This window comes from Carassius auratus, chromosome 16, assembly GCF_003368295.1.
Source record: "Carassius auratus strain Wakin chromosome 16, ASM336829v1, whole genome shotgun sequence".
NCBI lineage: Eukaryota > Metazoa > Chordata > Actinopteri > Cypriniformes > Cyprinidae > Carassius > Carassius auratus.
In genome coordinates this window covers 5,065,402-5,081,477 of record NC_039258.1, presented here as the reverse complement: position 1 = coordinate 5,081,477, position 16,076 = coordinate 5,065,402, and the positions used below count along the sequence as shown (strand labels likewise).

Sequence of the window (16,076 nt, the reverse complement as noted above, 5' to 3'; positions counted from 1 at the left end):
TTCTGTCCCAGGTAACAACACTTTATTAGTATTCTTGTTCTTTATACATCACTGTAACATTATATTCCGGTGAAGTAGATGAAGGATTTGTTGCACTTCTCGTCTGTGACTCTGAAAGGACGTTTGCGTTCCTCTCGCTGTGTGCACAGTCAATCTAGACACCGAAAAAACCAAAAGACCAGACAAAAAATGGCTGGGACAGGACACGTGAGAAGAAGAGACTTTCTCTGCTGGAGTCCGTCACATTCGACCCTGTGCTCGACCGCTGAGACTTTTCCTCTCCACAGTAGCAGCAAGCTCTTTAGAAACGATTCATTTACTCTATAATCTAAAAGACAAATAAACAAAATATATACTGTACTGCTACTGCTAATGAGGCCTGAAGAACCTGGCTTGAAACTAGATTAATAAAGTGCGAGAAGCAACCCACCAATCCACACACTGTATATTTGTTTATATATTTATATATCTATATATAGGAACAAATCTACTATTTTAACATTAATTTACAGGGTATTATACAATAGATTAGTAACAGCTGAGATATCAGCACGAAAAAAGATCACTGTCACACTTAACAGCAATATATATATCATTATATATATTTGTATATGATTTTACATATACATTATATATATATATATATATATATATATATATATATATATATATATAAATAAAATCATATACATAAATATAGTATTGTCATTATATTGATGAAAAACAACGTCTCAGGCTTTTCAAATGATACCCAGAAAAGCAATTAATCTGTCAAGACGTAAAAGGTCTCTTTCAAAGAGAAACGGGGAAAAACAAAAGTGCCCCGTCTGGATTATTTGAGGTCACAGGACAGGAATTTGCATATTCCACAAATCTATTGCGACACATTTCTGCCTACGAACAGTAAAAGTCGGCCCTTTCGAAGCGAAGGGGCAGATGTTAGCCACACTCACACGTAAACCCACTGAACAGAACGTTACAACTATGGGGTTTCCGATTATGTGCTTGGACATGATGATGAGCTACAGAAAGACACAAATTTTTACGACACTTGAATATTTCGCCTCAAAAGAAAATACGGATCTGTTCACGTTTTCTCCCGGATGACACCGTCGTCCGTCGAAGTCCCAATAATGCATATTCTTCCTCTGAGAGCAAGGGAATGTGTTTTTAGTTGTTTGCTTTTCTTTTTGAATCCCCATCCATTCAGTAGTGACATCCTTTTGGCTTACATCATCTCTTGAACAAACTCCTGGTGCGTTGGCTCAGGTAAACTGGACTATGGCAGTTCTCGGGCAGCCCAAACCCCATGCCGTCACTACCACCATCATCCTCATCATTTCCACTCGATGTTAAAAGTGCTCCGGGGGAGGGGGTGTCCTGTTTGTTATTGACGCTGTACACGGCTTGAACAAAACACACACATACTAAACAGCACAAAGAAGAGCTCTGTATTAAATGCAGGAGTAACATACGGTAAGCGCGGTAACAGTAGCGTCCGTTACGGGCTTCCTGGGAGCCGCGGTGATGTGCAGTAAGGTTTGGGATCTGCCTCGTGTCCATTTCCTCTCTCCAACTAACGACAAAAAGGTACCTCCATGTGAGCTGCTACTCGAATGACCAGATCTCAATATTCTGCACGAAGAAATCCTCCTTCATGGAGAGCATGGGATTCCCGAAGGTTTTGCATGAATGACTCCTGCCGTGATAAAGATCCCCGTCCAGCCAAAGCCCGAACTCACCACTGAAGGAGAAGAAAAGGATCTCCGATCAAAAATTCAGTCTCTTGTAAGACACGAAGGGAATGTTTTTTTATAATAAAACTATGTAAATATGCTTAAGAACTATGCAAAACGCTAGAGTAGTAATAGGATACAAATCCTTTAAATCTTCTGTGATCTGAAATGTCACTCTGCAATTAATAATGCAGCATAAACCACAGTTTAAAAGTTTTGATGTTAAAATATTAAAGATGAAATTATTTTAAAATAATTTATAACCTTTTATAAAACTCTATAATTTGTTATAAGTTTAATATAAATTTTTTGGATGTGACTAATCTTTTTACAGCACAAAAATAAATCTATTTCCAATAAATACCGTCCTTATGAACTTTATATTCAAAGAATTTTGAAAAAAATTCTCAGTATCTACCAAAATATAAAGCTGCGCAACTACTTCAACATTTGTAATAATATAAAATCTTTCTTGAGCAGCAGATCAGCATATTGAATGATTTCTGAAGGATTGTGTGACATTGAAGACTTAAGTATTGATGATGAAAATTCTGATTTGCATCACAGAAATATATATATATGTATGTACAGTATTGTTCAAAATAATAGCAGTACAATGTGACTAACCAGAATAATCAAGGTTTTTCGTATATTTTTTTATTGCTACGTGGCAAACAAGTTACCAGTAGGTTCAGTAGATTCTCAGAAAACAAATGAGACCCAGCATTCATGATATGCACGCTCTTAAGGCTGTGCAATTGGGCAATTAGTTGAATTAGTTGAAAGGGGTGTGTTCAAAAAAATAGCAGTGTGGCATTCAATCACTGAGGTCATCAATTTTGTGAAGAAACAGGTGTGAATCAGGTGGCCCCTATTTAAGGATGAAGCCAACACTTGTTGAACATGTATTTGAAAGCTGAGGAAAATGGGTCGTTCAAGACATTGTTCAGAAGAACAGCGTACTTTGATTAAAAAGTTGATTAGAGAGGGGAAGACCTATAAAGAGGTGCAAAAAATGATAGGCTGTTCAGCTAAAATGATCTCCAATGCCTTAAAATGGAGAGCAAAACCAGAGAGACGTGGAAGAAAACGGAAGACAACCATCAAAATGGATAGAAGAATAACCAGAATGGCAAAGGCTCAGCCAATGATCACCTCCAGGATGATCAAAGACAGTCTGGAGTTACCCGTAAGTACTGTGACAGTTAGAAGACGTCTGTGTGAAGCTAATCTATTTTCAAGAATCCCCCGCAAAGTCCCTCTGTTAAAAAAAAGGCATATGCAGAAGAGGTTGCAATTTGCCAAAGAACACATCAACTGGCCTAAAGAGACATGGAGGAACATTTTGTGGACTGATGAGAGTAAAATTGTTCTTTTTGGGTCCAAGGGCCACAGGCAGTTTGTGAGACGACCCCCAAACTCTGAATTCAAGCCACAGTACACAGTGAAGACAGTGAAGCATGGAGGTGCAAGCATCATGATATGGGCATGTTTCTCCTACTATGGTGTTGGGCCTATTTATCGCATACCAGGGATCATGGATCAGTTTGCATATGTTAAAATACTTGAAGAGGTCATGTTGCCCTATGCTGAAGAGGACATGCCCTTGAAATGGTTGTTTCAACAAGACAATGACCCAAAACACACTAGTAAACGGGCAAAGTCTTGGTTCCAAACCAACAAAATTAATGTTATGGAGTGGCCAGCCCAATCTCCAGACCTTAATCCAATTGAGAACTTGTGGGGTGATATCAAAAATGCTGTTTCTGAAGCAAAACCAAGAAATGTGAATGAATTGTGGAATGTTGTTAAAGAATCATGGAGTGGAATAACAGCTGAGAGGTGCCACAAGTTGGTTGACTCCATGCCACACAGATGTCAAGCAGTTTTAAAAAACTGTGGTCATACAACTAAATATTAGTTTAGTGATTCACAGGATTGCTAAATCCCAGAAAAAAAATTTTTTTGTACAAAATAGTTTTGAGTTTGTACAGTCAAAGGTAGACACTGCTATTTTTTTGAACACACCCCTTTCAACTAATTGCCCAATTGCACAGCCTTAAGAGCGTGCATATCATGAATGCTGGGTCTTGTTTGTTTTCTGACAATCTACTGAACCTACTGGTAACTTGTTTGCCACGTAGCAAAAAAATATATACTAAAAACCTTGATTATTCTGGTTAGTCACATTGTACTGCTATTATTTTGAACAATACTGTATATATATATATATATATATATATATATATATATATATATATATAAAAGAAAATGGGTATTTCAAACTGTAATAATTTTTCACAATATTCCCGTTCAAATGTTGAACAAAAGCAGCCTAGGTAAGCATTACAGACAAAATATTAAAAAAAAATTTACCACCTCCAAACTTTTGAATGGTAGTGTAAAAATGCACTGCATTCTCTAATGTCTTGTGTACTTAGTACTGTTATGGAAAAAGGCTTTGATAAAGAAACTTGCTGATCAAGTTTGTTAAACCGTCAGCATTTTTATAGATAACATTCGGCATAAACAGCACAGACACAATAGACTCTCCTGCCCCTTCAGCACTGAGATCTGTAGTTAAAAAAACTACCATGTTTAGTTTGTGCAACGAGACAACGGGCTTGCAATGTGCTGGCCAAACTTTCATACTCATTTGTATTTGACACAAATCTCTTTAATGAAAATCAGCATTCAAAATATTAACATTTATTATTAAGGCCCCGAGTTACTGACCTTCCTCCACCAAATGCTAAAGAGTCCATGTCTCCTTTAATGAAGAACAGATTATCACCAGTCCATTTGTACGCCTGCCAGGAATAGAAAAAACAACAACAGCAAGAAAAATCAATAAATCATTTTTTTAAACATAAAAGTCAAGAAAATACCAAAAGAAAGACAACCAGAATTCATTTCAAACTGATAGCTTATTCTGCCTGTAATGAAAAGGAACACAAACCTCAAACTCTGGATAGAAGGTGAACAGGAAAGTCTCTCCTGTGCCGTAGAAACCCTCACTGACTTTGAAGGGTTCTGATGCCAAAGCCCCAAATATCTACAAGAACACAGAGACCAGATCGAATTAGGAAACCGATCACTGTTTCTGGTCACATGACCTATGTATTTTTTAACACTGTGTCAAGGTCTTGTGAGAGATAGAGAGAAGAGTGTGACCTGTCCATCGCTGTCTTTGATGACCATCAGCATGGGTGAGTCTTGGTCCTGCATGGCCCGGTACAGCGTCTTAATGCTCATGCCATGTTTAGATGTGCTGAAGGCCAGATTCCAGGGGTAACCGACGGTTCTGGGCGGAAGATGCTTCGCCAGCTGAGGGAAAAAAAACAGGGAATAAGTTAGGGATAATCTGTGACTAGGTGTGCAGTAAATGATTATAATGCATGACGTAGAGGCAAAGAACCTTATTATTATTAAATTAAACTATTACAAGAATTTTTGTTTACTCAAAAATAAATTCTAATTACTAAATATAAAAGCTAAACTAAATAAAAACCAGACATGTTAACTTGGCAACTAAAGTTTAAGATAAAGCACTAAATCTGGAAATCAATAAAAGATAAACTGAACAAAAACTAAAACTGAAAGAACCTAAATATTAACATGAAAGCTAACAAAAACTTACCATTTTATTTGTATCTAATATTTATATATTCTCAATATCTGAACATGTTCTGCTATTATATAAGTTAACATTTTAAAATAAATGTTAATTCCCAAATATTAATAAAAACTAGAATAGTATATAAATAATACTAAACTGAGACTGAATTAGATTATCCTGCTTATTCTATGGTCAATTGCCAGCATGGACAAACTTTCATTGATATTTGCATTGGGAAGAAAAAAATGTGTAGCTTTTTGTAGCAAAGCTATTTTATTGATAAATGTTGTGAGACAGCACTGACAAGTTTCTGTGCTCTTGAATGTTTTGAGTACAACCCGATGTAATCTGTAAATAACAATAAAGTAATAAATAAAATGTGGAAAAAAGGAGAACATGACTGAACAAATAAAAGCCGTGTGCAGGAACAGAGCACCAGAAAGGGCAAAACATCAAAGAGCCCAATTACAGTAGCACTGAACTACATACATACATAATATTATATATATATATATATATATATATATATATATATATATATATATATATATATATATATATATATATATATATATATATATATATATATTTTTTTTTATACACACACACAGCTGTGTGTTTCATTGACACATGTTCCTGTGCAGTGTTTTCTGTGTCCTCCGGCAGGTCCAGGCTTTCCCAGCGTTTGGGGAGCATTATATTACTCTGCGTAACGACACAGGCTTATTTGATTTACCAACAAAATGGGCCTACTTCTGAATAAAGGGTTCTGCGAGAGGCCACCTCAGGTGATCCATTCACAGAGCGCTGATGCGTTTGGAAGGCAGGCACCCGCAGGGCACAATGACTTAAACCTCATAACTGCACAAAACCTCTGAAGCTTCACTACAAAACACTTCACAAATGGCACCCTAAGATCAGATCAAAAGATCAGGACGTCGCGTACAAATATTACGACAAACGTCTCTGACAACTGCAGAATTGATTAAACAACATTCAGAAAGTGCTATCTTTCTGGATGAGAGCTGAACAAAATGTTTGCTGCAGTGATTCAAATTTAATGAAATGTGAATGGATTGTTTTAAAATTGGAATGTTTCAGTTAGATTCTATATTGTTTATTTTTAACATATATTTCTATATAGCATAAAATCGCTTAAAGAGGTCATCAGACGCCCATTTTCCACAAGTTGAAATGATTCTTTAGCGTCTTAATAAAAAGTCTGTAACACAGTTTGTTTAAATTTCTCAATTGTACTTTAAAAGAACAGTTTTTACCAAGTCAAAAACAGCTGTCTACAGCAAGCTGTTTTCTTGCAGGCCGCTTTAAATGCAAATGAGTTCTGCTGAATATAATATATATTAAATAACATTGATATAAAAATTTTTATACAGAATTTAAACAATTTTTATGGTGAACCAGTACTTCATTTTAAATCCTAGTTCTATGAAATACAGAACTGATTTTAGAAATTTTAGGGTTACAACAGGGGTGATGCACTCAAAGCTACAACTTTGTAACTCATCTACCCATAAAGAGTGCATATTTGTATTTTTCTTACATGGAAAAGTGAAAGCAGAAACATTCTGCACAAATTTATGGAAGAAAGAAAATCATATCAGTTTCAAATGACAAGTGGGTGAGTAATCATTTATGGGTCAAGATCTGTCACCATCACTTTTCAAATCATTCCTATGCCCTTGGTCATAACATGACGAGTGTGAATAAATCTGTCTGTTAAACATGTCTGAGATCATCCTACGGCTGAACAGTGAGGAGGGCCACCTATTTTTGGACCAGCAGATCGATGAAACACTGTAAAGCCCAGAGCAGTGAGCAGATTTATTTCACTGCTGTGCCACTGAACGCTTACCTTCTCGATCTGCTCGGCCTCCAGAAGGTCACTGGGTTCATTCAGGTTGGGCTTTAAAGTCTCTGGCTCCAGGCTGGCGGAGAAGGATGTTCCATGTTTGGAGTTCACGTCCTCCTTCGTGGTGATCTAAAGACAGAAGAAGCCATTAGCAAACTACAGTATGTAGTGACATTGCCACCTAAACCTGAGACTATAACAGAGCATGACTGTAGATCCTCCCTGAAATTTACCCATGAACTCTTGCAGCAGAGATTTGGTATTCAAAACATTTGTGGAAGTGAGGTTGCATAGATTTAAAATGCAAATTCAAAACACGCGGAGTTGACTTCTTTCTAGTGGAATTAACCTAAGGGGATGAACCAACCTGAGAAAATCTCATCTCACAGGAAATGTTTTGGCAAGGCAATATGGGATGCTGTATTCATAAAAATACTTGTTTTGCATTCTTTCCCAAAATCAATTGTCAGTTTTCCTAGTCAGCCTATGATGTTAATAATTAAGCTTGTTCTGACAACGCAGTTAATGGTAACATTAATAAACTTATTTTTATGAGATGAAGGATTCCTGTTGCTCAAACGATATGTGCTAGCAACACAAGGTCATGGGTTCAGTTCCTAGAGAATGCATGAACTAAATGCAGTGCAAGTTGCACTGGATAAAAGTGTCTGCTAAATGCACTAAACGTAATGCAAGGTCATTTTTGTTCACTTTCATAAGCATTTATGTTCTGAGCTGGATTGTCGCTTGTATAATCTGGTTTCTGAAGCATAACGAGTTGAGAAGCACTTCTCTAAAGCCTGTTACATCAGAACTAGTGGTGTTATTTTACAATGTAGTGCCACAGACAGTTAACATTCCCTCTCCCGGTTACACTGGCCGTGCTTCAATTACATCAAACGTTTACAACAAATAACTGGACAGCAGTCAGTGCAGGTCTCGACCAAAACACCCGCCTCAACCCCAGATTATTCTGGACATGGAAATACAACCCACTTTCGCTAGCATGGCTTTCAGAAAATTCCCAATTTCAACGATAAAACTGCTTGGATTTTCCAATAACAGAGTGCAGCCATTTTTTGTGATATGTTCTCCACAACTCAAACGTTTACAGTTGGCGAGACTTTTAAAATGTTTTTAAAAGAGGTCTCTTATGCCCACCAAGGCTACATTGATTTAGTCAAAAATACAGTAAAATGGTTGTATTGTGAAATATTATCAAAATTTAAAAAAACTATTTTCAATTTGAATATATTTTGAAGTATAATTTATTCCTGTGATGCAAAGCTGATTTTCCAGCATTATTACGTCAGTCTTAAGTGTCATTTGATACTTCAGAAATTATTATAATATGTTAATTTAGTGCTTAAGAAACATTTCTTATTATTATCAAAGTTAAAAACAGTTTACAGAAATTATTAGATTTTTCTGCACAAAATGTTAGTGTCAAGTGTAAACTTGCCATCCACAGCAGGGCAAATGCAATCTACAAAACCTACAGCTACATCTTCAGGGTTCTACAGAATTTGTGCACCTGGAGGCGTTTGCATAGGGAGCGCAGATCTTCACTGTTTAACGCATCGATCCGGTGGTGGTACTCAGTCCATGACACTACCTGCTCCAAAGACAGGGGGACACAACCACACCGCTGAGCAGGACGACAAAGATGAGGCCAAAATATGGACAAGAATGTGCAGTTTGGGACTCTTTTAATACAATATGTTAACTGCTATGAGATATGTAAGAGATGGGTATAAGATTGAAAGCCTAGATCACGTCATTGTAAATGTGAAACTGCTGTACAAATGTGAGCAGACAACACAGCAAGCGTCTTTTGCATGAGTGTGTGAATTGTTTTGCATGAAGCTCTGCAGACAAATATGCGAACCATATTCATAACAGCTAACATAAGCCATACAGAGCCACATAGAAATTACAAACACTCAATGTCCACCTCCAGAACTAAATATTCTGTTCATTACTTACTAACCCTCATCTTCCAAATCAGAAAGATCAGAAAGCCCTAAACTGCCTGTTTATTTAACCAACCTGTCATGTAGACCATCTTACAATCAAAGTTATAGCTCAACCATTAAGCAAGAAAAACGCCATCTGCTGACCTTGACATTTTTATTGCATTTATTCTCATGTAAATATAAACCCTTATCTATCACATATATGTAAACAGCTTGTTGGTTGCCACACCTATGTTTGACAACACATTTAACACGACCTTTGAGCACACAAACAAAAGTTCACCAAAAAATGTAAGTTTTGTCATAATTCACCCATGCTCAGTACATATCAATTCTGCATTTCTTTCTTACAAGGACCACAAGTCGTTAATTTGAGCGAAACAACAACTACGTTCACTTTATGTTCTCTTTCATGTTTAAATTTGTTGGGTTTGGAATTTTGAATGTAATGACGGAGTAAATTATGTTTAAAAAATTTGTTTTAAATAAATGTATAACTTTTAAATTCTTGCAACACACTGACTTCCAGTATTGATTGATAGTAAAAGGTAAATGACCAAGCCAGAGGCTATAACTTACTACTCCAAGACGGTAAATAAAAGTTTTAGCCTTTAAGTTGCCACTTTACAGCCCTCAATAATGTAACGTTACAAGAAGGAAGGTAAACTAGAGCACTCATAAAAAATGCATCTCGTCTTAGGTGAGACATCCGCTGATTCACACACAAGCTCCAGAGTCACAGCATCAGCAGACTGTATTTCACTTTTACTGTTTTACTTCAAAAGTAGCAACACAAACCCTTAGACAGCCCTTGTCAATCAACACAGCCAGACATTATACGCTAATATATCAACAGCCCGCTCACACATTACGCTTTAGCGAACGCATTCACTCAACACTTGCGTTTACATACATAAGTGTACTTAGGAGTCAGAGGTTTTCCTTCCTTCACCCGCTTGGAGAACATTATCTCACTGTCTGTGTGTCACATTCAGCCCTACTTCCACCGACCGAAAACATGCCATATTCAGACGTAAATCCGACGGCAAGACAATGACGGACACTTATGTGGGCCAATGACATCCGACCAAATGGAAGAAGTCGGTCTCTGATTGGCTCTGTCAAAATGCGTCACGCCTCCTGTACAGAAGGCTTTCAACGCTTTTAAAGGAACCTCTACATTTTGATCAATAATGCTTGCGAATGAGTATAATAAACTGTTTTTGAAAGCAGAACCACTAAACTGAAACACTCATGTTTCAAATGTCACTAACCATGAACACTAAATAACCTAGTGAGCTGCCAACCTAGACAGCATTTTAGGCATGATTCCCACATTAGTAGTCTGTTTACTATATTTTGAGAAACAACAAAGTAACTTGAGGCAATAATAGTACCAGTACAGATGTCTGATTATCATATTATTACTTACAAACAGTTAGAAAATTCATTTAGTACATGTTTTAGTAGTTTAAAAAGACTTAAACAGGAGAAACTGTAAAACTTTTCACATTTTCTTCAGTAACTCACAAACTACTTTAAATCTACCTGGCATATTTTAAGTATAACAAATAGACTTATGCGCCAACAATAATAACGCAGATAAAATATTTGCACTGAGAAAAAAAATCTGAGTATTATAATTGCCACAGGCAATTTTAACACTTAAAAAATTTGACTAATCCATGTAAATCAAATAAGAGCACACCTCAAAGTAAAAAATTTAATGCCTTATTCAAAATGTTAACTTTTGAATGACAAATTATTTTTGGCGTCAGGCATACTGTTTAAAGTAAATAAAATGGTGAGAACATTAGTGACAATACTTAATTTCATGCAACAAATATATAGTGAAAAGTGAAAAAAGCTTAAAAGTATGCCTCTCTTTTTTGCTTTAATGGCATCAGCACCTGATAATCCATGTTATCCCAGATTGGTCTGCCTCTTTGTGCATCTCTGTTAAAGAAGCCTTCAAGTAGATATTTTAAATAAACAATGTTCATTACATATGTTAATGTCCCAAACCGGTTAACGTTTAACAGTCAAACAATGTTTATATTCACAGGCATCACAATTTCAGACTCAGAGAAAAATATAGGACATTCAAAATGCAACTTTTATACCTAAAAATCCATTTTACAAAGTAAAATTACTATAGAAACTACACCTAATTGCTCTTAGGAGGTAGCTTGACTGAGCTTGTGCTTAACAATTGTCATCAGATTGTTTAGTGTTACAGTTGATCCCCTGCGTATCCTGGGGGTCACAATATCCAATTGAGTTCATGACTCATGCCACCTCTGCGGCCATGATCAGAGAAAGTTAATTTTACTTATTCATATCAAAAGATCATGTGGCTTTGCAAAGGTCCTCCAGTTCCCTAATAACAAATCAGTCTATTTTGTTCCCTACATCATTAATTTAAAGTCAAATTTAAATGCCGCCGCAGTCATAGTATCGGTTTCTCAGTGCCACAGATTGGTTTCAATGCAGCAACCAGAGCACAAAAGCATGCAGGGAAATATCAGACGGTATTATCCAATCAGTAAAACATTCAAACGGAGCTTTATAAAAGACACACCACGCATAATACATCAGGTAACAACACTTGCACCCGTTGGCATGATTTGCCTGTATCTCATCCAGGCATGACATAGTCTGGCTAAACCATGCCTTTTTAGACACGACTGAGGGATCCATGCATGCATAAAACTGCATACATGTGCCTCTTTCTTGAAAAAAATTAAACAAAATAATAAAACAATTGAACACTCATGCAAAACACTAGCTGCAAGCTCGCAGTGCACAATGCATCTTGGTTTCACCAAAACAACCCAGTCTGAGAAACATTTAGCAAGAAAGAATTCAGGAGCTCTGACAACAATGTATGACTGGTGCATGAGGGTGTATGAAGTGTGGGGAACACAAAGACACTTCCAGAAACCTGGAACAAAGAAACAGACAATAAAAGCAAACAGACAGGTGCAAATATAATAAAGAGAAAATATCTTAATCAAATACATTGCATATCAACACAGAATACAGACACAAGCGTAAATCACAGATATGATTTCAATTCAAACATGTGAGCTGGACGGGCCGTACAGTACCTCCCACTCCTTAGCTGAATTTTCTACAGTTTGCTGCTCCTCGTTTGCCTCCGACTCCTCGATTTTCTTCACCACGATGAAGCCAGGATCACGGCTGATGCTTCCTACCCCTTCCCCAAAAACATCTGGGCTCCACTGGATGAAGAAAACGTACAGGTGGTCTGACCTAGAGAAAAAATGACAAACACATTGTTACAAATAATATTACATGCCATCTTTTAATTGCTTATGAGCCAGATACAGCAGAATCTGCTAAATTGTTCCATATTTTCTGCTCTGATTTTAGTGAAAAACAATGAATTCTGTGGAATGTATTTAGACATGCTTAAATAGGTTACATTCTTATAGGCAGTGTAAAGAATAGTCCAAATATAAAGAATATTTAATTGACAAACATGTCTGATCAAATGTGCTCCATTCTAATAGTAACTATATATATATATATATATATATATATATATATATATATATATATATATATATATATATATATATATATATATATATATATATATATATATATATATATATAATAAATTACACAACCATTCAAAAGTTTTAGGTTGGTACATTTTTTATGTTTTGAAAGAAGTCTATTTATGCTCACTAAGGTTGAATTCATTTGATAAAAATATAGTAAAACAGTATACTATTATTACAACTTTAAGTGTTCTTTTTAAATACTTTTAAAAATCGAAATTATTTCTGTGATTCAAAGCTGTATTTTCAGCATCATTACTCCAGTCTTCAGAGTCACATGATCCTTCATAAATCATTTTAATATGCTGCTTTTCTGCTCAAGCAACATTTCAATAGTTATAATATTATAATTGAACATTAAAGCTTAATATTTTTGTAGAAACTGTGATTTTTTCCCCGATTGATTTGAAAATATTTTCTAACATGCTAAATGTCTTTACTGTCTCTTTTTGACTGATATAATGTTTCCTTGCTGAACCCAACAGTTTGAACAGTAGTGTATGTAGCTTCTTTCTTTTTTTTTTTTTTAAACAGGCAAAGCTGTGGAAAACTCAGTGTGACTTGCATCAGGCAGCGTGAGCTTCAAAACCTCGTCTCTCGGGCCCTGCTCACGCACTGTTGTCATGATACTTTACACTGATCATCCGGGTTGCCACCCAACTAGGTCACATAGTCGGGCTCGGCCTCGTCTCAGTGACAACAGCAGACAGCAGTCTGACCACAGAGCTCTGCAGCTCTCCAGCAGTACATCACACAGCATGTCTGGAGCTCTTTTCCTGACTTGTAGACTGTGTCAAAGCTAATCTATTCTGACTCGCTCATTCTGATTTAGCCCAGCGAGTGTTTCCTAAAAAATATCTGTGACTCATCTCATACAGTGATAACAGACAGAATAAGTTCCAGTGGGATGAAGAACACTGAATGCTTTTGTTGAATCAGAGGGTAGATGAAATGAAACAAAGACAGCACTGTTTCAGCACTAGAAAGCTGATTGCATAATGAGACCATGTTAAATTGAAATCATTTCTCATTTAAAACTAAACTGACTTCAACTGAATCATGCTGTGTCATTTCATAGAGAAACATGTTTTGAGTGGATCTGATAAAAATATGAATAGGTAACACTTCAGCCCATACTAACACTAATACTAATACTGACACTAACACTAATACTAACATTAACACTTACACTAACACTTACACTAACACTAATACTAACACTAATACTAACACTAATACTAACACTAACACTAACACTAATACTAATACTAACACTAATACTAACACTAACACTAATACTAACATTAACACTAATACTAACACTAATACTAACACTAACACTAATACTAACATTAACACTAACACTAATACTAACATTAACACTAATACTAACACTAATACTAACACTAACACTAACACTAACACTAATACTAACACTAATACTAACACTAACACTAATACTAACATTAACACTAATACTAACACTAACACTAATACTAACATTAACACTAATACTAACACTAACATTAACACTAAAACTACAACTAACACTAAGACTAATACTAACACTAACACTAATACTAACAGTAAAACACTAATACTAACATTAACACTAATTCTAACACTAATACTAACACTAACCTTAACACTAATACTAACACTAATACTAAAATAACACTAACATTAAGAGTAATACTAACACTAACACTAATACTAGAACTAACCCTAACATTAACACTAATACTAACACTAACATTAACACTAATACTAACACGAATACTACAACTAACACTAATACTAACACTAACATTAAGACTAACACTAACACTAATACTAACACTAATACTACAACTAACACTAACATTAAGACTAATACTAACACTAACACTAACACTAATACTAACACCAATACTAATACTTACACTAATACTAACACTAACACTATCACTAACACTAACCAGGTTACCATGTACATAATTTCTCATTGAAAATGATAATTAGAAATTGAATTATGCTGTGTAATGTCATAAAGAAATGTGTTTTGTGTGAATCTGAAAAAACATGAGGTCACATTTCAACCCCAAATAAAAATAATAATGATAATAATAACAAGAAGATGATGACAACAACAAAGGGAAGAATAAATCATACATTTTGTAAAAATAAAATGAACAAATAATATAATAAATAATAAAATGACATATTTAGCATAAAGGAAAAAAAGCAAATTAAAATAAAATAATAAGGCATTTACATGGAACAAACCACACCAAAAAAACATGGATGGATGTCATTCGACCAACATGTAAATTCAATCTGAGTGTGTGGCTTTTCCAGAATCAAGTGAAAAATAGACTAGATTTTATACAAATAATGGACACCAACATGTCCGCCTCACCTCTCCTGGGGAACAGCAAACCAGTACTCATGCTTGCGATCACGCTGTGCATACTGCTGCATGGAAGCGCTGGCGTTAGACACAAATGTCTTCTTCATGGCCTTGCCAACCCGCAGACACAGAAACTTGTGAGACTTCTGCCTCTCCTTGGACACCATGAGACCTGAAACACAAAAAATATAAGCCACCATGATCCAGAGAAGAATCTGCAGTTGAAATTTGTCTTGTAAAACTGTCTAATACATGACCAAGTTTGAATGGCTGCCTATAAAATGTGATGCAATATAATGCATCAATAATGTCAAGGCCTGCATATGAAGCACATTATCTAAAGAAAAGACATGCAATAATCACTGGAACAAAAACACATGGCTTGAAATGAATTAAACCCTGCCGGGAGCACACATCCGAAGCTGAAACCAATGCATCTTTTGTTAATAACTGATTAGAAGGTCAACACAGTGGGAGATGTAGAAAGAAACACCTTACACCAGTGCTGTAGGAGCCAAAGCCCTTTACACAGCCAATGCAACATTAATCTACTTACACTGCAGAACACAGTGGGAGGGCATTCACTTTCAATGGGCTAATTTGGTGTGTAATTCAGATGACTTCTGAAGTGGGTCCTGAGCTGTAGTAATAACCCCCTGTGATATGTCAGAACAGTTCAATGATCCAAAAAGAATATGTGCCTGGACAGGAGTTGAACTTTATTATATAAATATTACTGTATTGAATAAGCAAAAGAACTTCATATAGTTTAAAAAGTAAATTTTAGAGGGGTCGTTTCATAATTTTATTAAGTTTGCAATAAATAAATATATGTATTCTCTCTCTCTCTCTCTCTCTCTCTCTCTCTCTCTCTCTCTATATATATATATATATAT

General features: G+C 35.7%; 1 protein-coding gene across 5 annotated transcripts in view; it reads right to left on the bottom strand.

Moving 5' to 3' along the window:
* The window catches only part of oxr1a (oxidation resistance 1a), a 123,517-nt gene continuing 107,441 nt past the window's right edge, over positions 1-16,076 (bottom strand). For 3 of the 5 annotated variants that reach the window (XM_026283515.1, XM_026283514.1, XM_026283517.1), the window contains 8 exons: positions 15,190-15,352; positions 12,312-12,477; positions 8,760-8,840; positions 7,229-7,354; positions 4,911-5,063; positions 4,696-4,791; positions 4,473-4,546; positions 1-1,744 (listed from right to left, as the gene is read on the bottom strand). In XM_026283515.1, the coding sequence (XP_026139300.1) occupies positions 1,609-1,744; positions 4,473-4,546; positions 4,696-4,791; positions 4,911-5,063; positions 7,229-7,354; positions 8,760-8,840; positions 12,312-12,477; positions 15,190-15,352 (995 nt within the window). In that variant the 3' untranslated portion in view covers positions 1-1,608. Of the gene's footprint in view, positions 1,745-4,472; positions 4,547-4,695; positions 4,792-4,910; positions 5,064-7,228; positions 7,355-8,759; positions 8,841-10,114; positions 11,993-12,311; positions 12,478-15,189; positions 15,353-16,076 lie in introns of those variants that run through there. The other 2 variants (XM_026283516.1, XM_026283518.1) reach the window with 2 other exon arrangements.